We start from the raw sequence: 27,397 nt of genomic DNA on the forward strand, positions 1-27,397 counted from the left end.
CACCTTATGAGAGGAGTTCAAATTGCCTTCAGCAGCAAACACTGTGCCAGCAAGGAACTGCTCTTTGTTCAAGTTTTAATGATTCCAGCCAAGACACGGCATACTTAGGATCTATCTCTTCTCGTTGTGATGGACATGACTGTATTCTATTACTATCTTCAGGACCACATCAGAAGTCAGTCCTCCTAATGAAAGGGAATCAAGTGAATGATTCCTAAGAAAGGAGCAATTCCTTTCTGCAGCATTTAGAATAGGGCCAGCATATCCACTATCTGGGGTCCTCTGGGTTCTTTAGGTACCAAAAATGGACTTTGGAGTTTCTATTAGGGCTCTCCAGAAAAAAGCAGAACCAGTAAGATATACGTAGTTGTGTGTGTCTGTGTGTATACATATAGGTATAGTTGTATGCATGTAAGAGATTACTTATCTGTGGAGGCTGAAGGAGACCGAAAAGTCCCATGATCTGCCCTCTGCAAGCTGGAAAATCAGGGGAATCGATGATATAAATCTGAATCCCAAGGCCTAAGGGGCAGGAGCCCAGACATCTGAGGGCAGAACATACATGCCTCAGTTTAGAGAGAACAAATTCACCCTTCCTCCACCTTTTTGTCCTGTTCAGGTCCTCTACAGATTGGTTATCTGCCCTCTCTGTCCTCCTTGGTGAGGGTGATCTTTGGTCTACTGATGTTTCTTCTGAAGACATCCCCACAGATGCACTTAGAACAGTGTATCACTAGCTATCATCTGGGTATCCCTTAGCCCAGTCAAGTTGACACATACAATTAACCATCATTTTTTCAAGTTTGCAGATATCCTGCTCAGATTTGCAGTTGAGCAGCACGAGTGAATGGAAAATGCAAAGAAAACAAAAATCACCCAAATCTACTCCAGGGGAAGAGCAGCTGACATGTGCAATAGGCATGCATCGGAATTAACTAGAGCATGTGTGAGAAACAACTTTTACCCCATAGTTCTGGGTGGGGTCTGATAATTTTAATTTCTAACAAGCTCTCACATCATGTTGGGTCTACTGGTCCAGGGGCCACACAGAAGCCCTGGTATGAAGTTTACACCTTTGATATTCCAAGTAGGGTCTCCAGTCATACTGACATCATTTGTGAACTTATTAGTGAATGCAGTGTCAGGCCCCACCCTAGCCCTTTTTTGTGGTACAATTCACAGTAAATTGTACCATTTTATATGATTTAGTGAACTTTGACGTCACATAGCATAGTTTTGTGTCTTTTTCCCCCAGCTACTCAACACAATAAGGACTTTCCTATACTATTAAGCATTTTATGAAGATACGCTTTTAATGGTTGTGTAATATGTGTTAAAGATGTACCAGTTTAACCAGTTCTTCTACTGCAGGACAATTATGCTGTTCCCAGTTTCTCACCAATGCAAATAAAATAAATGCTTTTGGACACAACCTTTTATTTTTCAGACTTCACAATAATTTTCCAAGAGTGGAATTACTGAGGAAAGGGATACTGGGCGAGCAAGAACAGATATATGTCTATTACTCTAGAAGAAAAGTTAATTAAAAACCTTTGTTTGGGTTTTAGGGAAAATGGCCAGAAATCACTAAAAAAAAATTCCAGTGTAATGGTGGGATGCAATGAATCTTCTAAAACAAAAAGCCTTGGTCAGCTCATTGTATTGTTTATGAACTATTACAATTTTTGAATCCCTAGTTTTCTTAATAACCATTCAAGCAATGTTCATATGCATAGGAAATAACATTCTATAAGGGTCTAAATGTATATAACCTCCACATTTATCAGCACTAGAATTATCTCCTAGAATGCCAGTGGCTTAAAGAATGAAATCAATATGTTCTCTTGGAGTCTTTTTAGTATGATTTATCTAACTTTTGTTTTTCTTCTAATGATTAGCCAGTTGCCACAATGTGATTTACTGATATGATCAAGTAGTTGACCTGGTTATCAAAATAATTGTTAAAGTAGGTAATCATTTTAAAAAGGACATGCATATTTAAAACTATTTCCTGATACAGGGTCAAGGCCTTTTTAGTGTGAAGATGAAGAACTTAGTACTCATGTACAAAATTGCAGGAAAAAATTTGATGGGCCTTGATTAGGTCCTGGTGCCTATCTCTCAGACATTATCACCATGGCCAAGGGCTGTTAGGCACATGAGGACACGGTCAGACTCCTTCCCAGAAGCAAGTGAAGAGGGATATACATATCAGAACAAGAAAAAGGATGTAGTACAAAGGGTGAAAAGGACAACCAATGGGTTGAAATGTTTAGAACATTTTATTAAAGTACAAAACTTAGAATTAAGTGAAACTGAAAAAACACAGTAAATATTTACAAAAACATTAATAACACTACTCAAGGTCACACACATATAACAATGCAGAAAAGTCTTAAAAAGTTTACAAGTTAACTTCATCCTATTGACTGTGGTGAGGCTACACAGACAGAGCTAGGGAGTTTTTCTTCAGCCTCTGCTGATACTTAAAAGCTGATGAAGAATCCGGGCAATTTCTCATTGCTGGAACAAAAATTTAGCACATAAAAAAGTCAGAGAGGGGAGTATTTGTACTAGAAATATAAAGTTCTATCTCATAGGAAATTACTTATAAACTAAGATAAAACATAATTAATCATGCCCTATCTTATATTTACTAAAAGTAGGAAAGAAGGCAAAGTAGACACTTTCATATTAAAGTGCTCTAATTTTAGCTTAAATGGTCAATAAACGTTATACTGAGTGACAATACTACTAACTCAGAAGAACTTAAAATCAGATTTTAAAGACAAAAGAAAACACAAAACACAAAGCAGAGGAGAAAACAGTGCCCATGAGATGGTCACTATTTAGACAGTATTATAAAAAGACGAGGGACATTTGGGCTCTACACGCTTCACTTCGATGGTTCTGGATTAAAACTACCTTCCCCAAACTAAATTCAGAGAGGAGGAAATGAAGGTATCCAGGTAACTTTAAAACAGTCTTGGGCTCCGTAAGATCATTACTTAAAATTATCACCTCACATTTTAAAACAGATCATCTTCATCTGATTCTTCGAGGTACTTTATAGGTTTCTTTGCCCGTCCAGATTTTGCCCGAGGAGCCAAAGCTGAGTTTAAGTCCAGATGGAGGTCATCACTCTCTCCCTTGGATTTCTAAGAGAAAGCCCAAGTAATTTGAACAATGCCAGCCTGACAGCAAGATTTCAAAGTAAAAAAATATATCAACAGATTACAATTCAAGAAGTTTTCCACCTCCTAATAAGCAGTAAGAAATAGATCGAAGGCAACCATCTCATTGACTAATTAATTAGTGGCATTAATTTAGCTGTTACAACTATATACAGTCAAAACTGATGATATGGAATTTAAATTTATTTTCTTAAAAGTGTGCCAAATTATTCAAAGCAAAGTTTGGTCGATGTGTTTCAAAACACCTACAGCAAAAAGACTGACTAGGATACTCACCTTGTTTGCGGCTGCTTTAGAAATCATTTTCTCAAAATTAGAGTCAGAATCATCAGAAGTGGATGGCTTCCTTTTGCGGCGATTCTTGGCTTTGGGAGGATCAGGCTTTTGAGAGGTATCAGAATTTAAGCCCAGATCCTTCTTGGTTCCTTTTGGTGCAGCCCGTTTCTTCACACCTGCAGTGGAGGTGGAAGACTGACCTGCAAATCAATGCAGGTTTCATTATGGTCACTCCTACAGAAATTATTCTGGGGACTTTCTTTAGCAACCCGTTGCCTGCTTAACATAGGAAAAGACATCTAATATAGCTGAAAATTTATTAGGGAATCAAGTATTCTTAAGCATCCAGTTTTTTTATAGGTATGGTACACATTAACATTTGCAACTGTGTATAAATCCTACCCCCAAACATAGAAATGAATTATAAATGTCTGGAATTTTGAGAAATGTGATTTTAAAAACCTTTTGACCACAGTTTTGATTATAAAGATCTAAAGATTTGTTTTCGTTTGGAAAAGATTTTTCAGTATCAATAGTAAACTTTGGTAATAAAAAATTAAAATTGACACGTGGCAGCTAGTGAGTTAATTCTAGTATTAACCCATCTCAAAGATTTAGGCTCACTTTTTGCTGCTGTCTTCTTCACATCCTTTTTAGAAACAGGGTTTAAAGTTTTAGTTTCAGCTGGGAAACGGGCGGCAGGAGAGTCTGCGGGATCGACCCCAGCATCATCTGCACCAAGGCCTGCTACTTCCAGTTCTTCTAGTGGGAAGGAGAACCGCACATGAGCAACGCATGAGAGTCTGTTTCCTGCTTAGTCCCTGCTATGGATTCCTACTTAAACACCAAGTCTGTGACTTTCCTGCAATATTTTAAAACACACTTATAACTTTGTTTTTGTTCTAATTTCTTGATTACTCATAAACAAAAAATGTTATTTTTTGTATCTCTAGCACCTAGCACAGTATCTCGCAAGCACATGATTACTTTTTGTATGTTAAATGTAGAACCTATTTATGTGCAAAACTAAAACCTAATGAAGAATATCAATGTAAATCTAGGTAAGAACCCACATGTATTTTCAAAAGCAGGCCCTGGATAATGTAGTCTAGATTAGACCCCAGTTGGACCCCACTGACCCAGTAAAGCAAATGTCTCACTATTTTTACTTAAATACATACCTGATGTGGCACTTTTCTGCGGCTTCAGTTCTTTGTTGCTATGTCTAGAATAAAAAAATAACATCCTGACAGGCAAATTCTAAATGTGTCAAATGACAAAGAATACACTGACTATTTAAAAGCAATCATGATAAAATCCGTATTAGAGAAAATAATTACTTTGGGGAAGTTTTGGTCTTAGGTGGACTAGCATCTGATGGGACAAAATCTTCATCTTGATCTTTTTCATCAAAATCTGAGAAATCTTCATCTGAATCCAACTCCACTGTGAATTTGGTTTTTGCTTCTAAAAACAAAGAATCAAAGAGAAATAGTTGATCCATTTCAGAAACATTTTGTGAAGATTTAAACTTTAACTCTGTTTCCTAAAAGATAGTTTTTCAAAAATTATATTAAATTTACTGCTCTTAAGATAAAATTTCTGGGCTTATGTGCCCTGAAATATATTGGCCATTCAAATCTTCCAGCACATCTAGCATGTTTCTCAGGTTTCCTTACTTGCTCTCCGAGGCTCTGTTTCTCGTGGAGGCACATCAAAATTACTTTCATTACTGCTCATATCTGATTCTGAATCAGACCAGGGGTTTCTCTTCTTTCCTTTTTTGACTGGTTTAAATGGCAATGTAGTTTGTTTCTTTGTCTTGGTACCTAGAAGGGAGATAGTTATTAACCACCTTTATATATTCTTAGACACACTTTTCTCCTTCTGTCATCCATCCACCTTTCACATATTTATTGAGCTCTGTTCTAACACTGGGACTACAACAGTGAACAGAAAGACATGTAGTCCTTCTTCCTGTGGATCTTATAGATTACAATTCAAGATGGCCATCTAATCCCATAAGTAAGTGGTATAGTCATGTGTATTTATAATATGAAGCTTCTTTAAGAAAGAGATACTTGATCTGAGATCTGAAGGTTAAAGAATTATTAACTAGTTGCACGGAGGTGAGTGATGAAACACTCCAGTTCAGGGAATAGCATGTACCAGGGCCCTGTGAGAAAACACAACGCCTTCAGGAAACTGGGAAATCCCTTATGGTGGAAAGCAGAAGTCAGGGATACAGTGGCTGGTCTTGTTAAGGATTTTGTTTTAAGCAGGGAACCAATATGACCAGATCTGTATTTTTAAAAGCTCTCTGGTTGTAGCGTGGAGATCATAAAAGGGTAAGAATAGATCAAGGAAATCAACAGGTTATTGCTGAATTCAAGACAGGGGAGACAATTAAAAGGGAAACGAATGGCTAGGACCAAACCTTGAGGGGCATTTAATGGTTGAGTAAGGAGGTTTACTCACTAAGTCTTGTTAATTTCCTTATATGTCTCTCATAATCATCTATTGCTCTTTATTTCCCTCATCCTGGCCCAAAGATTACACAGGCTGTCTCCTTATCAGTCTGAATTAGTCCTTCTTCATATTCTTGTCAGTATACCTATCAATTCCATATTTCCTAGTTGAATCCAATCTTATCTATCTTCTACCAACAACCTGGTTTTCTAGTTCTGTAATCTGGTTTAACTATTTTCTACTATTTCCCAGTATAAAATCCCCACTGTTAAGAGGGCCTTTCATTATCTCATGTCCATTTTCCTTCTCTCAATCTAGAATACATAAATCTTACCCAGTCTTCAAGACTAACCCACTTTCACAAAGCTGCCATAATCTATGTGATAATCTATGGCTCGCATCTACTATGCTTTTTACTTCCCTGGTGAACCTCTTGGGGGGAATGCCCATTTGTGTCCCTCACAATATTTGAAACAGTGATAGGAACATGAGTGCTCAAAATACTTAACTGATTCATTGGTTTTATATGCTAAATGATTGCTAACTAGGTTTAAAGTTAAATGTGTGCTACACTATAAGACCCATAGATTATTTTACACAGTAGGGCACACACAACATGTTTATTTAGTGCTAAGATGTTTCCACTTGTCCAATTCATCTTTGTACTCCCAACAGAACTGAGCACACATTATCTGTCAAAAGCAGATACCAAAGTATAGACATACAGATCAATGGAAGAGTTGAGAATCCATGAATAAACAGTAATATTTACGATCGATTACTTTTTTTGAAATTATAATCGACATGGTCAATTTATTTTTCACAAAGGTGAAGATAGTTCAGTGGGGCAAGAAGTTTTCTCAACATAAGGTTCTGGGACAACTAGATATCCATATGTAAAAGAATGCAGTTGGACTCCTTCCCATGTCATACACAAAAATTAATTTCAAAATGGATCACAGACTTAAATGTAAGAGCCAGAACTAAAACCCTTAGAAAACATAGGGGTAAATCTTCATGACCTTGGATTTGTCACAAGATTAGCTATATCACCCAAAGCACATGCAATCAAAGGGAAAAAAAGATAGATATATTAAGCTTCATCAGAATTAAAAACTTATGCATCAAAGGACACAAAGATAACACAAAAAATAATCCACAGAATGGCAGAAAATATTTGAGAATCATATACAAGGGAAGGTGCCTAAAATATATAAAAAAAGCTCTTACAACTAACTTAATAATAGACAAATAACTCAATTAAAAAATGGCAAAGGTGCTGAATAGACATTTCTCCAAAGAAATATAAATGGCCAATAAGCACGTGAAAAGATGACCAACATCATTAATATTAGCTAATAGGGAATTGCAAACCAAAACCACACTGAGATGCCACTGCAGATCCATGAGGACGACTAGAACAAAAGAGACATTAGCAAGTGTTGTCATGTGGAGAAACTGGAACCTTCACCTTTTGCTGGTGGGAATGTAAAATGGTACACCTGCTTTGCAAAACAGTGTGGCAGTTCCTCAGAAGGTTAAACAGAAAAACAATATACCCAGCAATTCTACTCCTAGGTATCTAGGCAAGAGAAATGAAAACAAGTCCACGCAAAAACCTGGTACATAAATGTTCATAGCAGCATTATTCACAATTGCCAACAAGTGGAAACAAGCCCCAAACCTATCAACTAATAAATAAATGTGGTAGATCCATAGAATGAAATACTGTTCTTTTTTTGGGGGGGGAATAAAGTATTGATTCATATCACTACATGGACAACACTTGAAAACATTATGCTAAGTTTAAGAAGCCAGAATATGATTTGGTCACATTCTAAGATCACATGATTCCATTCACATGGTCTGTCCAGAACAGGCAAATCCACAGACAGAAAGCAGATTAGTAGTTGCCCAGAGGGAGAGGAAGATGGGAGAACTGGGGAGTGACAATTAATGAGCACAGTGTTTCTTTCTGGGACAAGATCATTGTTTTAAAATGTTGTGAGTATACTAAAACCACTGAACGGTACACTTTAAATGGGTGATTCTGGTATGTGATTATCTCAATGAAGAGGTTAGAAAAAGGTAGATACTCAGTAAAGGCATAATCAAATGGTTAATAGAATTGTTAATTTTATTTAATTTACTGAGTGAGTGTTAACTATATCCCGGCATGGTATTAAGCTCTAGGGATAAAACAAACATGCCTAAGATGTGGTCACTGACCTCAGGAAGCTTTATATAATATATATACTATATATTATTTAATATTACCTATATTAGAACCTCACAACTAGATAGAAAGTGAGATTTAATAAATTAGTGTTTTCTTTACCCCAACTAAGGAATTCAAGTTGCTAAATTAACAAACTATTTCATTATAAAATTAACTCAAAAAATAAATCAAATCCCAAGCACACTATTAGGTGGTTGAAGTATACGTCAGACATAGGCCTCCTTCATGTTACTCAAAAAGAACTTACGGAACAATCTATATGGAATGTACTTGGTAACAAACACAACTTTAATCTTAACCCTATACCATTTTCCTTAAAATTTAATACCTGGTTCTCTTTTCGGTTTCTTTTCTAATCTTTGTTTCAGGCCTTCTACTTCCATACCATCCTCTTGTGAGCCTCCTTCATTATTTTCATTCTAAAAGATAGCAAAATGAAAACTGTTATTATTTGGAACAATGTAAGATCAAATATATAAATATGTATCTAGTCCAAGAGTGATTTTTTTCTTTGTTTTAGTTAAGAGCTCTGAATAAAAATATAGGTATGACTTTTTCAAGATACATAAACATTAAAAAAAAATCAGTCTCATAAGAAATTATGATTAGATATAGGATAAATCCCAAACTACAGATTTGAAATTTTATAATTTGTTAATTTTAAGTGGAAATATGCTTAAAGTATTTTATGTGTAGGTTTTCTAGATTATTACCTTAATTTTCTTTTTAATTTTCTTTTCTGCCTCTGCTTTCATCTCTACTGTCACTTGGGGGATGACTCTTTTTCCACATGGAGAAGGCAACACTTCAGCCATTTGTGTTTTCTTCCCCTTTCCTTTCCCCCCTTTCCTAGGAAGTCCTACTTGTTCATCTTGTTTCTCCTTTGCTTCAACAGCCTACCAAAAGGAATATAAGAAACCAAGTTTTTAAGCTAACAAAGATATTAATTACATCGATGTTACTTTATAGGGATAGAATAAATGGCAACAGTAAAACTGATTTTAATTTGTTATATCTTAATATAAATTTGTGATAAGCTGTTATATAACTAAGTATATCACTGACATTAGTGAAGATTTAAGGTACACTCTGAAAAACTTGAGAAGATTCGGTTCTACTCTTGATTCTACTAAGAGGATGTGATTCCACTTATATACTTATCCAATCAATTGATTATAAGTTGGATATTCATACTGAAGTTCAATAATATATATTTGCATGTTAAACCTTTAGCTTAACTTATGAAATGCTTTGTATGTTAAAACGTTACAAAATAAACTATATTAGTGAGATTTAGGTAACAAAGGCTCTTCTGAAACTACTGATTAGCTAGCCCTGAAGGTAAATTGTTTTTGTCCTCTTTAGTTGACTAGGGGGATGGGATGTATCATCTTCTACATTTAAATTCTTTATTTTCTCAGTCCTAATAAGTCAAAAATCAATTCCAACCCTTTCCTGTCTTTGTTCAAAAAACTAGGTAGTATGTTTCCTGGCATCATTTACTTTATTCTAACTAGTTTTTAAAAGCTTTTCTGTGTTATCTGGGAATCTTTCTGTATGCCTTCTTTCTATTGCTAATTATGAAATTTCTTGACAAAGAGGTATATTGATAGCATATGTTACTTCATTAATAAAAATTCTAACATGGGTATTATAAACTAGATACCTCCAGCTCCTCAATAAAAGCAGCCAAGTCTTCTTTCCACAAATCTGATGGACTCTTTCTCTTTAATGTTTCTAGCTCTTGCTCCTTCGTAAAATAGAAAATTAGGAGTCAGTTTATGTGAGCAATCACCATTTTCATGAAGCACAGTTTTTACTTTGACCATTAGAACATAACTAAGCAACATGTAACATCCCATTAACTCACTTTCTCATTTCTTAGTTTGCACAGCTCATCTTTCTTTTCCTTGGTGAGATACCAGAGAGGCATTTCAAGGAGGTAGTTGAAGGTTGGTCCAGAATCTGTTACAGAGTCACTCCTTTCAGTTTCCTTCTCATTATCACTGTCTTGATTTTCTTCTTCATCCGGAACCTAAAGGAGAAATTAAAATGTAGCTTTAATAGGAAACACATAACACAGACATCAGATCATACACAACCTTTAATACAGAAAAATGCTAACCAACAAATTACCTTTTGCTGGGCTTCTTTCCAAGCCTTCACAGGATCTGAATCATATCCCCTCTGAATCAGAACTTTAATTAACTCCTTCTTAGGCTTATTTTCTATTAAAAAAAGATGTATACAGAGATGGTGGTTTTTGAGCAACATTTTAGGAAAAGGATAAGGTTTGCTATATTAATTCAAAAGATTAAAATTGGAAATCAGTTGTTTTTGTCTTGCAAAAATCTGTACAGAGATTAAGTCCCCCTAAACCACTGACAAATGTAAATCACCACAAGGGGGCAGTCAAATCACGTGTGAGGTGGTGAGCTAGTCATAGTAACTCTTAAAAAGAACAAGACAATCAAAACCTTTTTCTTTCTGATAAGCCTCTAACCTCAAGTATACTCCATTTAAAAAAAAATTTCAACATTTGATGGGGCAAGTTTCTAGTGCCACCCACCCAAACACTGATTTCTCCAAAGTTACATCTGTTCCCCTTTTCTAGAATACTTCTCTTCCAATGTCTACTGCAGTTAAACTTTTGAGTCATTAGCTATAGATATTGCAGGATGAGTTTCAGGGTACCATATTTCCTCAATTTACTTGACATTGATACATGTTTAGGCCCTCTACATATTCCTTAAGACTGGGTAGTCCCTATTATTTTATAAGTTCCGATCAACTAAACACAACCTTTACTTTTTGTTTTTTTTCAAGCTATATTCATATTACTCATTTTAGCCTTGCCCTAAGCAATAATATTGGTGAAATGAAGAGGCTGCTATGTTAGTGTTACTATTTTTTTAAGTATTCAAAAAACTGAACATGTAACTGTTAAACATTATTGCGTGCCACCTGAAAATTATCCTTTAATCACCAGGAACTTATGTTGCCACATGTGGGACTTGCTACTGTAACTTAGTAGTTAGTAATCTAGTTTTCCTAGTTAGCTCTGAACGGAGTTGAGCTTTCTTTTAACCTTCCTTATTCTGTGGCTTTGGTTAAAGCTTCTTTCTAGTTACTTAAACCCTGATTTAGTTGCTCCCAGAATGTCTTAAAAAAAAAAAAAAAATCCCTAAGGCATATCTCTTTCAGTCTCAAGTACACAGTTTATTTTTATAATCTTCCTTGTAGCCTTTTTTTCTCTCCCATGAGACTTAATATCACTTCTCTTGATCAATCAGTATACACAGGGACCTCTTCTAGCTCTCTAAACATTAACTAAATCTTAATTTCTCAAGATGCTTAATCTAGAAAAAGCTGTATCTTTCAAACTATAAATACCTAATAGGTATTTGAATGAAATGCTTGGAGCCAGCTAAACTAAATGGATTTTGCACCCCCTGTCCTGCCCACACCACTACTCTTACCAATAATGTTTAAAGGAAGTTTTAGTATAGGTAGATATTATTCCAAAAACATACCAATGATTATTTTGCCATCTATTTTCTCTAGGATAAAGCGAGCCTGATTATTCAGTTTAGCAGATTCAGCACCAAGCATTCCTAGAAGCCATTCTTTTCTTAATCCATAATATTTAAGCCTGAGTTCAAAGAAATCTCTTAGAATATCCAACACCGTGTCATATTTCTTTAAACAACCTACATGGTCAAAAAGCACCTGGAAGAGAAAAACAAGATTAGAGCCAAGAATAGGCAGATTGGCTAAACTTCAATAGTTTTAGAGAGATGACTTTAATGTAGTAGATACGACTTTTAAATGTAAAAGTGACTTGAGATATCCTTTTAAAATTGGTACTAATCTTTACTGCAAATGGAAACACATCTTTCATTAAACAAGACATACCATAGAGTTGCATGTGAGACTAGTCTGGAGTTTGAAGACTTTGTGTAGTCCAGCTCTCTCTGCCTCTGCCAGCTTTTCTTCGGTCATCTTCACCACGAACCTCACGGTGGTGTCTGTGTGGTACTCCCTGTAATCTGTGATGAGTGGCGGCGTCTTCTCAGTGCCATTCAGCATGGGTTCCAGGACCTGCTCTTTGTATGTCTAAAGAAAGAAAGACTTTTGTAAGTCTGTACAACACAGGGTCCTGAATACTCAATAAGCATTAGAACAAAAACTGTCCCATCACAAAAATCTTAATTACCTGAGTCCATGTTCTGATGGGCAGCTCTGAGATTTCAATGGTTGTGGAATTGAGAATGGCAACTTCACCACTAATCACATATTGATTTGGAGCCAGCTCTTCAATAGTACCCTTGAAATTCTTGTAACTTGGAAGCTAAATTGGTTATTTTAAAAAAGAATGTTTTCTGAATGTGATACTGAAAACAGAAATAATGATAAGCATTGAATAGTAAATCTAACAAGCTTTAAAGTATGAAATAAATTTTCTACTTGTGTTCCCTTTAACCATATAATCAACTAAATTGAAACCAGAAGAAAACTAAGGTTCCTAATACACACAGAATAGTTACCATTGGCAAAGGTTCTTCTCCATCCATCAAACACCTGATGTTATTCACAACTTCACGAACATCAAAATTGGGGATTTTGCAAGACCACCCAGTACCGATTCCTTCAGCACCATTTACGAGCACCATGGGTATAATAGGAATGTACCATTCAGGCTCAACACGTTGGTTGTCATCGTATAAGAATTTTAATGTGTGATCATCTTTTGGTGGAAATAACAACCGAGTCAAAGGGCTAAAGAAAACAATCAAAGAATGTTATTTTACAAAAATACTGGCTTTGATACTTAATTTGTGAAAAGAACATGCGTTCTCATACCTACACATGAAAATTATGTTGGCTTTACTGATAATGTTCATTTAACAATATTTTTGAGTGCTTTCTATGTGCTAGGCACTGAAGACAGTCTCCGGCCCCAAGGAGCTCACTATTCTACTACTAGGGGATATATAATGAACATACACATTTTGTCAGGTGATGGGATAAATGCTAAGAAGAATAAAGTAGGTAAGAGTGATTTGAGAGGGTGCTAAGGGATGGCAGCACTTTCTAAAAGGCTAACACTTGAGCAGAGAGGAGTCTGAGGGAATGAGCCATGTGGTTACCTGGAGAAAGAGCACTGTGCAAGCAGGGGAACCAGTAAGTAAAAGGCCCTGAAGAAGGAGCGTACTTGGCATTTTTGCATATAGGAAAAGAGGCCAGATGTGTCTGGAGTAGATATGGTTTAAGATGGAATCAAAAGATATGAGAAGCAGGCACACAGATCATACAGAGTTTGCTTAGCAGAAACAGGGCTTTAGCTTTTACTAAACTGTATCCAATGTTGCTGTAACGTTGAATAAGATGACAGCTGAAAGCTGACCACTCATAATGTACATTCCATATAATTGTATAGGAAGTAAAAATTTCAACTGTGGTATTTAGGAAGAATCAAGCTCCTCTTATTCTGACCCAAACTCTACAGCAGGGTTTCTCAACCTTGGCACTATTGACATTTTGGGTCAGTTAATTCTCTGCTGTCAGGAGCTGTCCTGGGTATTGTAATTGTAGGGTGTTAGCAGTCATTCCTGGCTACTGCCCACTGGGTATCAGTACAGCTCCCCTAGTCATGACAATAAAAAATGTCTCCAAGTATTGCTACACATCTCCTGGGAAGAAAATTCTACCCTGGTTAAGAACCATTGCTTTATACGAAGAACAGAAAGAAAATGTAAGAACTGGAAGTAAAAACATTTATAGTTTGGCAAGGAAACATACTTCTGAGGCACAGTGGTGATGGCTATCAAAGTGAATCAGAATTTTGACTTTCTGCTTATTACAAAGAGTAGCAGTAGCATTGTTAAGCTTTAATGAACTAGTCAAAAAAAATTAATAGTCTAAGCACCTGCATCAAAAGTACATTTTCTGACTAACTGAACTTTTAAATTTTTAGTCATCTAAATCTCAACATTATTTCAAAATTGGAAAACAGCAATGCCCTAGAAACTGAAAGCACACCCACCTGAGCATTGTGAAGATGTATCGAGGACTAGCAGAATCCTTGCCACCATGCAGCCTGGTACCAAACTGACCAATGGGCTGCAAGAGGTTCAGATTATTGCTACCCACAAAATTCTGAGCCAAATTGATAATGGTCATCATTAGTGACATCTGGGGAGGGAGGGGAAGATTTGTTAATCTGATCTGTAGGCTTTTAATAATATATACCCATTATTATGACTTATGCCTTACAATAATCTAAGGTTCTATGAGGTACAGATGTTACTGACTTTTCCCAGATAAATACACACCAGATGTGGTACCTAAACCCAACCTCTACCAAGTTCAGGGTTCTTGCCTTCCAATAATCTATCAAGTCCTACTCAACCTTGAAAATAGCTCCTCTCTTCACCCTCAGCAGAATGAAATATTTCCTCCTTTGTTTACAACACTTTGCTCATTTCTAGACAGTATAGTTTTGAGTTTTGAGTGTGTGTGTGTGTGTGTCTATGTTGGCCCTCGTGTTAAACTGTGATTATACCTTTAAGGTAAGGAACATTATTTATCTTTGTATACCTAATACACGGTAGGCATTCAAAAAATGTTTGTTGTGTGAACATTTACTGAGTACCCACTATATTTTGATTGAAATCAACAAGCAAGACAATCATTACATTTGAAGTTCTAGAAAATTACAGGCAATCTAATTCTTTAAGACATAATAAAAAAAAGCAATTTAATCAAAATAAATAAGGAATATGTTTGTGTAAAATCAAACAATTCAGACATATATAAAAACTTGGAAAGCTTCCCTTTCCAATTTCTAGGGATAAGAAAATCTAAGTTGTGCTTTCCCATTGCCAGGGATAACCAAAGTTAACAATATGGAGCACATCCTTCTAGACAATTTGCTTTAGTATTATTCTGCCTCTTTTTCTCCCCATCTGACAATAGAACACAGACATTCTTCAGTGTTAGTACATACATATTTACTTCAGGTTTATCACTGATTCCATGTAGATGTGTCACAAATCTGTAACAATTTTCCAATTGATGGACATCTTTATGTCTCAATTTTGGCACCACAAAGTTATAATGATAAAGATCAGCAAATTTCTTTGAACACAGATCTTCGTAGACTTATGATTATTCTTACAGGAGTATTATTTTTAGAAATACACTTGTTAGGTGAAAGGGTAATTTGTAGTTTGATAGACTTTATCAAATTGTTCTCTACTATGTACCAACTTACATTCTCACCAAGTATTTGGAGAATGATTTTGCAGGTATTTCTGCAATAATGCTTTCTGGAAAAGTATGGATTGTGTGTTTACCTCACCATGATGATATGAGGACATCTCAGCCACTGACCCAGCTAACTGGGCAACCTTCACCTCTCGCTTGTCATTCCGTTTGAAACATGTAAATAAAACCTTTCTCTGACCTGGTTTCAAACCTTCAAAACAAAAGAATTGCAAATATTAGTATCCTCAATTTAACTATTTCTGGGCTTTGATTCCTGTCATGGTAAAAACAGACTAATCAACTGGAACTCACCATCCACCATAGATGGGATAGATCTCTCATTATCAGAATTTGAGAACAGGATAAGTTCCTTGTTAATGAAGTCATTGTATGTGAGATACGTAGTAGTTTGTCCATATAAGTAATCCTGAGGGACGAAAGAGAGTATTACATGATTTAGTTTAAAATAAAGAAGGTAACTGGTCTTAACAATGCTTAATACCAAAAATAAAGCAAAGAAACCTCAGTATTTCATTCCTATAATTCTTCAAATCCCTCAAAAAATACAAAATTCTGTAGAAGTATTTTATGTTTTAAAGATAAAGCAAATTTAATTGCTGCACAATTAGAAAAAGAGTGAACTGCCTGTGTAATTTCTTTTAGGCCCAATACATTTATTTATGCAGCAGTCTAAATAAGAATATTTGTATAGTTATCTATTATTAATTTTTTTTAACTGAAATGACTACCCAGTAACTTCACTTTGCTATATCAACCCTAGAAAGTCTGTAAATAGTACATTTTGTGGGATATATTAAAAATTTTACCTCAGGAAGGCCAAGTAATTTCCGTTGCCTTCTATCCTCCATGAAATGAGTTAACCATTCCTTTCGATCATCTGTATGCTTTTTGCTAAAGGCCTAAAAATTAGAAGATGAAAAAGAGGTCACTGGTATTAATAGGTTCTAAAATATCTCATATAAAAACTAAAAAACAAAAACTCAGTTTTCTAAAATATCTAGTCCTTTTCTCTAGAATATGCTTACTGAAAATATTCCATTCATTACATAAAAATTTAAATGTTTCAATTGATTAGATAAAGCAGTGATTTATAAAACTAGGAGATATATATGAAATACAACTCAAACTCACCAGGCTGATTGCAGCATCATCTTCGGGACCAGAATATTTGAATTGGACACGATGTCTTTTCATATCTGCAAAGTATTCTTTGGCTTCTTTCGAAGTGCTAGTGCCCAGACCTACAGAACCAAGAACGCCAATTACTCCATATGATCTTGTACAGTGTATATAACAAAAATGTTCTGTGTGGCTTTCATTACAAACCTTTGTAATACTTGACTTTCCATTTTTTATGATTTGGAGTAGAACTCTTCCATTCTTCAAATTCAGGAAGGCTATAGAATGCCATTTCTTGCTTATTTTTAGACACCTGTGGTAAAGGACGCATTGCTGTGGCTTTGCACACTGCTGGGTCCCCTATATACCACATACATCACTGGGATTATATGCATATCAAGGTTGAGGATTATACCCTTAAAATATCCATTATGGTTATCTTAGAAGTTAACATACCTTTACAATGGGAGTGATAAATTCCTCTAGAAAACGATGTCGCAGAAGAGAGGGCCAGTTGTGATGAATAAAATTTATCAGCAAGCCTTTGATATGGGAACCGTCTTGATCCTAGAAATATTTGGAAAACCAAAAGCACAAATAACTATTTAGAAACTAAAAAAAAATAATGATTCATCTACTGGTAATTTCTCAGAATTTTTCTATGGGCATTGAAAGGCTATTCAAATCCACTCACTCAATGCGTATATGTAATACACATGATATAAGCATAATACCTGATTAGATGTCAATTAGAGATAATGAATAAACCTCCAAGTTGGGTAATTCCCTTTCATTGAAGGGAAGCAATATAATAATAAGACATTTTAAATTTAGATTGTGTAACAATCTAAAATATTTGAAAGCAAATCTGACCTGATCTGTCATAATCATTATTTTCCCATAACGAAGAGTCTTCAACGAATCTTCGTCTTCATAGTTTTTCTTGTACTGAAGACCCACAATTTTGATGATACTGTTAATTTCAGCATTTTCCATTATCTGAAATGGACAAAAACCCCCAAAATCCATTATTCTGTTTACAAATTTGAAAAGAACAAAGAAATATAACACTATATGTTGCTTGGGTTTTCTTGAGTTCCAGACCAGAATTTTGAGTTATTAACCTATACTTTAATAAGTCAGAAATATGCTAAGATATACTGTAATGTACCCAATTTCTTAAAACAAGAACTAAAATACATTTCAAAATGCCCAATGAAGGCGTGAAATACAAGCATGAAGTCCTGTATTATTATAAAACTAGATTTAGATTCTAAAGACAGTTTTATATTCTACCTGTTTATGAGAAGCTTCTCGAACATTGAGCATTTTTCCTCTGAGAGGAAAAACCCCGTATTTGTCTCTCCCGACCACACCAAGGCCTGAAACAGCCAAAGTTTTAGCTGAGTCTCCCTCAGTTAGGATAAGAGTACACTCAGTGGAGTTTCGGCCCCCTAAAATAAAAAGACACAAATTAATATTGACATATTTAGTTCAACCTCAAATATACTAACCAGACATGCTGTTAAAAGTTTTGTGATAAAACAAACAATTCACAATTCATAACAAGTTAGCTTAGGAATCAAAATGGAGCTAATAATTAGGTATGTATTTTAGCTGAAGTTCATTGTAAATTAAAAAAATCTTAAGTTTCTTGACTAATTTCTATTTATACTGCTGCAGCACATTCATTTGATCATTTTATTAAAAAATATATTAGTGTTAGGGTTTAGAACATGCTAACCAAAAATATGGCACCCTAGCATATTGATATTTTAAGCTGAAGAAGTTTGAGAAAATGGTAAAAGCAGGAAGATCTCTGACCTTGTCCCCCAACCTTCTCCCCTGAAGCAGGTCATAAGACCCTCATGTGAGAGGGGCCCTCTGTACATCCAGAGGAAAGGAACATTCCTATCTCTAGTACGGAGGGACACAAAGAAGAATCTGAACAAAGAGGCCTTGCTGAGCTTCCCCAAGTTTACTATACTTAGCTGATACTCTGCCCCAGCATATCTTTTACAACTTTCCACTTGTCATCAAACCTAGTATCAGAACACCCAGGTTTAACCATTTCTTTGGGCCTTCATTTCCTTATAAAAGCTCTTGTGTCATGTAAAATTTAAATTAAATAAATATATATCTTTTTTTCTTGTTAATATGTCTTTGTCAGTTAACTTTCAGATCCAGCCAGGGACACCAAAGACGGTTGAGAAAAACTTTCCTTCCCTACTTTAATAAGAGATCATTATATAAACTTTCTTGTTTTATACCCCAATACAATAATCATTTTGGTATTCTTTATACACAAAAATTGAAAATGACCTAAATGTTCAATAAGAGGTAACTGGTTGACTTTTACCAAAGTAGAAATACTCTATTAAACTATTAAGAGTCAAGGGGAAAATATCCACAGCATGTCAACAAATAAAACAACTAAGCTACAAGATTAAAGGTTTGGAAATTTTATTAAATGTGTACCTGCATCATTAGCATCATCAAGTTTTGGAATTCCCTTGATTCTGTTATGTTTTACAGCTGAACATTTCTTGTTTAATTGGACTTGGGCCTTAAACTTCACCCAGTTCAGAACGCTTTCTACAATACCACAGCCAGTTGCCTGAAAATGAGAAGATTATGTTAAGAAGAGTCCTGCTAGAAATCTAGAATACAAATGAACTCCTATAAAAAAAAATTCAAAGATTGAAAAGAGGTAGATAAGTAATTTCTGGACAGAAAGTGGCACATCATCCTGTCTCAGCTTATCACTACTGAGGTTCCTTTGGGTTCATTCATTCAACAAATATTTACTGACTGCATACTTATATTATGCCAGACACTAACCTCCAGTGGTTAAAACAAGTTAGACATGGTTCTTGTCCTCACAGAGTTTAAGACACAAGGAAGAAAGAAATATGGTGAGAAATTACAAGAGGTAAGTGGTATGGATAAGTGTAAAGTGCTACATATAAACGTATATGATCAGTGTTGAAACCAACTTATTTGGGGAGAGTGATAGAAAAGTAAAGGTTTTCCTGAGGAAATGACATTTAAGACCTCCAGCAGTTTAGCCATGTGAAAAGCATTTAAAGCAGAGGGCTTAGCACGTGAATAAGCTCTAAAGAGGGGAAGACTATACAGTGCTTGAGTAACTTAAAGCCAGTAAGACTGAAAAGGAAAAGGGGGTACTGAAACAAAGCTGCAGGTGGCCGGGTTTTTATAGGACAAATTAAAGAACTTGGATATTTTCTAAAAGTAGTCATTGAGACTTCAAAAGAAAATGGAAGACAAAAATGTGTCTAAACACAAAAAGATTACGTCGAGCATTGTAAAGAAAGGACTGAATAGGTATGAATATTAAGAACCTATTATAGTAATACATAAGAATAGTGGGAGGCAACTGAGGGACCCAAGATACGATTCTTTATTGGTTGGATATGAATCACCCCCCAGTCCCCACAACTTTCTTGTTTATGCAATGCAACCTAGTAGTTGATGGGGGCCTTTTATCAAGACAGGAAATAGTTTTGTTTTGGGCGGGGTGGGGGATTTCTTTGTATGGAGGTCAGTGAATATGGAGTGAACCAACACAGTTTCGGATGTGTAGACTGAGAGCAACTTTAGGTATTCAAAGTTTGGTAAACAGTTAAATGGTCTGAATTCAGAAGTGATCCTAAACTGAACGTTGATATGTAATGTGGAAATACAAGCATGTAGATGGTAATTTAGGCCCTGGTAATACCAGGGAGGTAAATGCTGTTTTTCAGATTTCCTTTTAGAGTGACAATACATGTGGGAAGAATCTTTATTCCTGCAGAAGTGAGAAGGGCAATGGAAAATAAAGCAAGGTACTTCTAATTTCCCTCTAAGTACTCACAGCTTTAATGAATTTTTCACTTAATTGGCATGTTGATCCAAAGTTCTTGACTTGTAAAGTCATGTTTTCTTTTGTTTGAGAGTCAAAGGTTGGGTTTTCAATTAAGGCGTTCACAAAAATCCACATGTGATTTTTCACCTGCAGTAAAAGTTGATATTAAAATCACCTAAAACTTACTCATGCTTTATATATAGCCTTTTCCTTCTCCCTTGACTTTAGAAAATGAAAACTGCTAAAATACCATACCTGATGTGTTTTTACTGCAACACCACCCTTGTTCTTCTTCTTCACAACATCAACAAGTTTAGTCACAATCTGATCAGCTACATAGTCAACATGTCTGCCACCCTAATGAGGAAAAATACCAAACTCCAAAGCTCAGTATCCTCAAAATCATTAAAAATAATCAAACATTAAAAAACTAATTTAGCTTCCTTTATGCCATGCTAACCAAATACTCAAGTTCATTTTATAAAATCAATTAACACATGTTTAGATAAATCATGATTAGTAATTCAAAAATAAAATTACCTTGGAAGTAGCAATGCTATTGACAAAGCTGATTTGCTGGAAGCCTTTTTCACTCATGGTTAAACATACTTCCCATCTGTGGTTTACTTGTTCATGGATAATTTTCAATGGATTGCCAGTTTCATCTACCTTGTCCTTCAAATACATATCTACATAACTACGGAATCCCTTTACCTGTATAGGAATTAACAGTAACGGTATTAAAGAAAGTTTTAAAAAAGTAAATTCAGTAATAAACCATAAGGATTTTTCAAGACTAATAAAATGGTTGTTCACTGATGAGCATAAGACAAAGGTCATTAAAGGGCACAAAAGAATTTATTTAGGAGATTCTTTTGAGAAAGGTAAGTGAATTTAAAATGAGCTAACTAAAAAAATGAGGTATACTGTTTTCTTTTCAGGAACATATCTGAGAAGTAGTAAGAACATGGGAGAATAAAAAGTCAACTCTGCCATTGATAATGATCACAAATCCCTCATTGTCCTTAACATTCAGAAAAATACTTACTGGCAGCTTATTTCCATTGAGAAAGACTTTGACATCTTTAGTGGATCCAGCAATATCATACGCTCTTCTGAGCATCAGTGCAACAATATCTTTGTCTAGGCTCTGCATTTTAAACTTAGATAAATCAGGGTGGAAGGTAATACATGTATAATCTTCCCCATTAAAGGGCTTGAGTTCCATCTGACCAGCTTTCCCCATGTTATCCATCCATGTCTATGGAAGCAAAGAATTGAAAAGATGAAAAATTCAAATCATTTCACAAACTACAACTAAATAACACAAATCTGTAATTCCTAAAAAATTACCTAATATATGTTCATAAATATTTTCCATGATTTAATAGCTTATAAATTATATTAAACCAACCATAAATGTGACTATAAATTGCTATAGCACAATCTATACTCAAGGCATGAAATACCGATTTACTTGCCTGTTTGAACATTTTCTTGTATTCTCTACTAGCAGTTTCCACAGTAAATTTGGTACTGAATATGTTACACAATTTGGCTCCGTAACCATTTCGACCACCTGAGCAAATAAAAATAAAATACTACTTAACTGTTATCTCTTTAACAGCTTTTTTTCTTTCTTTTTTTTTAATTGAAGTATCGATATACAATCTTATATTGGTTTCAGACAGCTTTATTTCTTAATCACTAGTGATACTATACAATTATAGATTTCCATATTTTTAACCTTGATGCTGGAGAGTCATTTAAAAGATATATTTTTATCAGCAATAAGCGTGTTCTTTATTTTTCTCAATACTGTACCTGTTACTTTCTTTTCATCATCATCATAGTTACTAGAAGTTAGGAGCTGTCCAAAGATGAGGGCTGGGACGTACACCTTCTCAACTTTGTGTTCAACAACAGGAATACCTTTTCCATTATTCCATATACTAATTAAATTGTTTTCCCTAAGAAAAGATTGAAATTTGTATTGTAAAACAAATGTTAAACTAGTGCTTAATATTTTTTATATTTAAATATCATTATTACTAAAATATATAAATATACAAAATATATAAATCCACAAGTCTCAATTTCTTTAGGATTCCTTTTCATATATACCTTCTGAAATTCAACATTAACTACCTTTCCTATCATGCTTAGTCCCTGACACTCCTGAAATAGGAGCCAAGAGGGAAAAAAAATTAGCCCTTTTTCAACACCTGGGCAGACACTGATAATGTTGAAAAAACATGAAATTTAAAAATGTTTGGATAAAGGGAAATAATTTATGCCCAATGGAAAAAGGACAATATTTGGAAACAATATTATTATACCGCTTTTAAGAGGATCATCTGTACTGTCCTGGTGTAGGACAAGATTCATGATTTGCTTTCCCTGCCTATGATGAAAAATGCTGATATAAATAGTGTAATACAGTAAGGACAGAAGGGACTCTATCTTAAGGCTAAGATTCTATTTAATAACCAGGGAGTTATTCCTAACATATTTTATGGTAATTAGCCAACAACTATCCCTACCTCAAGGTAGGACAAGTAGTCCTAAATATGTCCCCACTGCTTGAGGGTAACTACTACCTTGGAGAAAAACAGGATCAAGAAATTCCTTGGGTTAAGTTTATCTTACAGAATATCTAGAGGACTGACTATGGATGGTGACATAATGTCTCTTACCAGAGATAGACATCATGAGAGCACAGTCAAGCATATGCCCCCCTGGCCCTTTGCCCATTCTTGAAATCCTTTAAAGACAGAATCCTAAGCCTTTAAGCAGTTCTCCTCTGAGGTTGCCTGAACTCCCCTTTCTTTGGGTGTGTACTTTGCTTTAAATGAAGCTTTCTTGATGCTCAATTTAGTGTGTTTTGTCTCTGCACTCTTCCAAGCCTTTTGGGAGGTTAATAAGAGACCTCTTTTTCCAGTGGTAAGTGTCTTTGTTACTTTGCTATTTCATTCAGTTTTCTAGACATAAGCACAAGACTTCACTTCACTCTCTCTGTCCAGCTTCAGACACGTAGGGAAGATCTCTGATTTGGAATTGCAAGTTCCCATAACCTGGGTGACAAAGACTGGACTGCAGCTGTATGATCATGCTCTTTAGTAGCCTGCCTGAAAATCTCCTTTCTTTTACTTTGGGAAATTCTCAGAACATAATCTCACTCCATCCAGTACTCTGTGGCTCCCCCAAATCCAGGAGTAGTAGGGGCTTAGGTTCCACAGCATGCAGATTCAAGGGGATATTGGACACCAGGTGACTCTGCCCTTAGGAGTTGGCAAGGAATTTGCCCTATGCTGAGCAGGAGTTCAATGAACCCTCCTTCCTCTCCCTTGCTCTTTATTAGCATTCACTACTACTCTCACTCTAATGAATTCCTTTCCTTACCTACACTTGTCCAACCTCTTCAAGAATTCGTCCTCAGAGTCAAGAACCCTCCTCCACCCAGTTTGAGGTTTCACTTAGTATGCTGGGAGACCTCCCCAGACACTGCTGCCCCACAACACTAGCTCCCATAGTTTTCCCACCCAACAAAGCAACTGCAAAACAAATATGAAAGGAAAAAAACATCAACTGTAAATTTCCTTGCTCGCCAAAAAAATGCTAAAAATTTATTTGGACTTATCTTAGTTATTTTAAGTTAATTCTCAGAAGATAACACATTTTAGTTATAAATGGACACATGCTATAGCTCTTATTCAAATAGTAGTACTTAGTATTATCTACAAAATGAGACTAACCTTAAGCTCAACATTTTTTTTAAAGACTATGATATAAAAAAGTCTTTAGGAGCATTCAAGTACATACATCATTAACACTTAAATAACACTTAGAAAAGAGACTAAAGTATAGCATATGCCATAACAGATCAGGCTAATAAAAAGGTGAAACAAGCACCCTGACTATCCACAAAGGGACACCCAGTATTTATAACCAGTAATATTAGACCAAATTATTCTGTCACCACCTGCTGGTTCACTATTTGAATAGCATCATGAGAAAATGTTAAAGCTCCAGATTCAGAATACTAAGCAATTATTGGAATTACTAACTGAAGTATATAGTGCTAAAATGTCATAAGGTAATTTATTTTGAAATGATTAAAAAATAGATGAAGCAAATATGGTAACATGTTGATAATTGTTGGACCTACGTGGAAAGTATCATAGATTGTTCATTTTAGCATTCTGCCTTCCTGTATTTTCGCAAACTTTTATTTTAAAAAAAGTCAACTTTACTATTAATCAAAATAAGTGCAACTATCAGTAACAGTAAGCTATGTAACAAAAGACTAAGCAAGAGACTTACGGGTCAATTGTGACTCTAATACAAGACATTTTTGGGTCCCTTTGTTTGTTGTCTGCAGCATTGACTAAAAGAAAATAAAATACACTTTTGTAAGAAATTATTTTTAAAAACATTACGATATAGAAAGAAAATAATCTCAAACATGACAGGAGTGGCATTAACAAGATATTAATTAATCAATTTTTATTCATAGTACTGTTTGTAGGAAAGAATTCACTTCTTAGATTCCAGTAGACTGCTGTCACTTCTGCCAGCTATTGTTGAGAACAATAGGAGCTTTGGCTACAGAAGGTTTGTTATCAAGGATACTTATGAAGGATTTGACTAGATCTTTATATGAGGAGTTTACTCACCTAGAATCTCATCAAAGATTTTGTACAAACCAGGAACAAATGTGATTTCTCTATAGTTAATGCCAACATCTTCATCATAAACCCACATTTGCTAGAAATAAGACAAAGAAATACAATTACTTTTACCCTTTTTATTTGTATTGTTTTATTAGCACGATTACTGTGAGCCTTCTGGATTAAATACTACTATATATATATATATATATAAATAACTTAGACCAGTTCCAGTGACACATGACACACTAAGCACATGATGTATAGAAAATTAACCTGGTAAGTATTCATTTTAACTTCTTAGTAACTGAAATTTAATTAGCTGGGTTTTACCTGGGTCACTAATTCCACAGAGCCAATGTAGGTATCTGGGCGGAGCAAAATATGTTCCAGTTGTGTTTTCTTTTGATAGATTCTTTCAATAGACAGTCTTTTCTTAGAATCTTCATTTTTCTTTGTTTTGTTGATTTGCATATTTTCATTCACAGGCTAGCAATTTTTAAAAAATTGAAGAAAAGGGACTTTTAACCAGAATCAGGTTTATCAGAACCTAAACAAAACATGACTGAACACCTTAAAACAAATCACAAATTTTTAGTAGGTATTCGTGAAGTTTACATGGTTTTTTGCAAAGAAGGCAACTTAACTGCAACCAGGTCCCAGGTGTCGGTTTGAACAAACGTTATCTCACCACGTGTATCTGACATGGACATATATTGCCTGAACGTTTTGTCATTGATAAAATGCGCCTACTTCTTTCACGTATTCCATAAATATTTACTGACTGTCTATATTGTCCCAGGTACATAACAGACTTTAGTTCAGTAGCCGATAGGGAGGCTATCGATTCGATCCTCTGGTCACGTTAACCTTTTGAACAACGGAAGGTCCTCTTTTGAGGAGGCTCGAGCCTGGCGGCTCCTCTGGGGGAACCAGTGCCAAGCTCTGCACCTCCCAAGGTCAGGGACATTCAATCCCATTTTCCACAAGTGTAGGAAAGGAAAGCATCAGTATGTGCTGCTAAAAGTCACACGCGGGCCTTTATAACACGGATCTACTACCACAGGACCAACTGAATCCTGTCCCTAGAAACAGGAAAGCAACACGTGACACCCTAGAAGCCTGATTAGCCGATAATACTTCAATATTAACATCATAACAGGGTTTCACCATCTTCACAATCACGCCGAGCCCAGGAGACTCGGGGGGATACGGCCTCCCCGCCGGCCGCGGCCGGATCACAGCCCAGGAGCCTCACGCCTCACCGGCGGCCAGAGAGATGCCGGGCTGCGCTGAGGCTCCGCAACCCGCCTCTTCCGTGAGCGAGCTGTACCTGCAGTGGTGACACCTCCATGGTGACTGCCGTGAGGGGACTCGAGAGCTCCACAAGCAACTAAACCGGTAGGACTCACGAGACCGCTAAGGAACGACGCACCTCTGCACAGACGGTAGTCGGTTAGGAAAGCGACCAGAGTCCTATTTGAACCATCCTCAAGCCCGCCCAAACCAGATCAGCCAATCCCCGACTCGCTTTCACTGGTTCTGTCTCGAAGAACCAACCGTAGCTAGTCTTTCATATCCACCAATAAACCGCTGCGTCGGGACTGTTCGAATGAACCATTTACACAAGAGAGGCGGGACTAGAGGGCTTTCGAAAAGCATCACTCGGAGTCGTAGCGGAGAGATCGACAGAGAATCTGGCCAACTCGACGAGTTCTTTTGTTCTCTGAGCGCGCAGATCTCTGAAGAAAACTGAAGAGGAGCTGTGGGAGCGGGAAAAAATTTCCTTATTTTCGAGCTGGGACAGAGGGAGCAAAGAGAAGGATATTTATTTCCCAGGAGTTGCTAGCGTATTTCAGATAGTTGAAATCCAAAAGCCATCCTCCGTCCTGAGGTGTTATTTGAGAGAAACGGGAGTCTCAGCTCCGGTTTTCCTGAGGAAACGGACCGCGGGCTTTCTGGACAGGCAGCCTGGCGATATGGTTAGGTGAACAGTTCCTGGCGTCTTCCTCAACCTTCCCCACCCGTCAGGAGTTTATTTTCTAAGAAACAAACGTGGCTATAGTTGTGGTTTCGTGTTTTGTGTGCGGAATGGTGTAGAGGCCACCCCAAATGGCTGCATTCAAGTCCCTCAGTAGGGCTTCGGGCTGCAACCGGTGTACTAAAAGGAATAATTTATAGTTAGCGTCTGAGGAGCTGAGAATGGTTTAGGCGCCTTTCTAGGACTGAAACCCCTCCCTCAGACTACCTGTAGGATGTCCTACTGCTTGTAACT

General features: G+C 36.0%; 1 protein-coding gene across 3 annotated transcripts; it reads right to left on the minus strand.

Annotated features, from left to right (window-relative positions):
- Nucleotides 1-2,263: 2,263 nt before the first annotated feature.
- On the minus strand, nt 2,264-26,610 carry TOP2A (DNA topoisomerase II alpha). Of its 3 annotated transcripts, none has more exons than XM_017652290.3 (36): nt 26,456-26,610; nt 25,456-25,611; nt 25,129-25,219; nt 24,776-24,839; nt 22,277-22,422; nt 21,934-22,031; nt 21,501-21,713; nt 20,993-21,166; nt 20,708-20,809; nt 20,462-20,599; nt 19,066-19,204; nt 17,884-18,041; nt 17,461-17,586; nt 17,044-17,154; nt 16,795-16,900; nt 16,600-16,709; nt 16,275-16,367; nt 15,760-15,874; nt 15,537-15,658; nt 14,225-14,373; nt 12,726-12,957; nt 12,395-12,529; nt 12,094-12,294; nt 11,712-11,907; nt 10,315-10,406; nt 10,049-10,213; nt 9,845-9,928; nt 8,892-9,074; nt 8,507-8,597; nt 5,150-5,299; nt 4,811-4,937; nt 4,652-4,695; nt 4,095-4,229; nt 3,471-3,670; nt 3,027-3,158; nt 2,264-2,523 (listed from the first exon to the last, which is right to left on the minus strand). In XM_017652290.3, the coding sequence occupies exons 1-35, from the start codon at nt 26,474-26,476 to the stop codon at nt 3,030-3,032; spliced, it is 4,596 nt and encodes a 1,531-aa protein (XP_017507779.3). In that variant the 5' UTR covers nt 26,477-26,610; the 3' UTR covers nt 2,264-2,523; nt 3,027-3,029. The 3 variants fall into 3 exon arrangements, with proteins under 3 accessions (XP_017507779.3, XP_017507778.3, XP_036878585.2); XM_017652289.3 differs by having other exon boundaries at nt 4,095-4,232; XM_037022690.2 differs by having other exon boundaries at nt 3,022-3,158; nt 4,095-4,232.
- Between the last annotated feature and the right edge of the window lie 787 nt (nt 26,611-27,397).

Source organism: Manis javanica, chromosome 4 (assembly GCF_040802235.1).
Source record: "Manis javanica isolate MJ-LG chromosome 4, MJ_LKY, whole genome shotgun sequence".
NCBI lineage: Eukaryota > Metazoa > Chordata > Mammalia > Pholidota > Manidae > Manis > Manis javanica.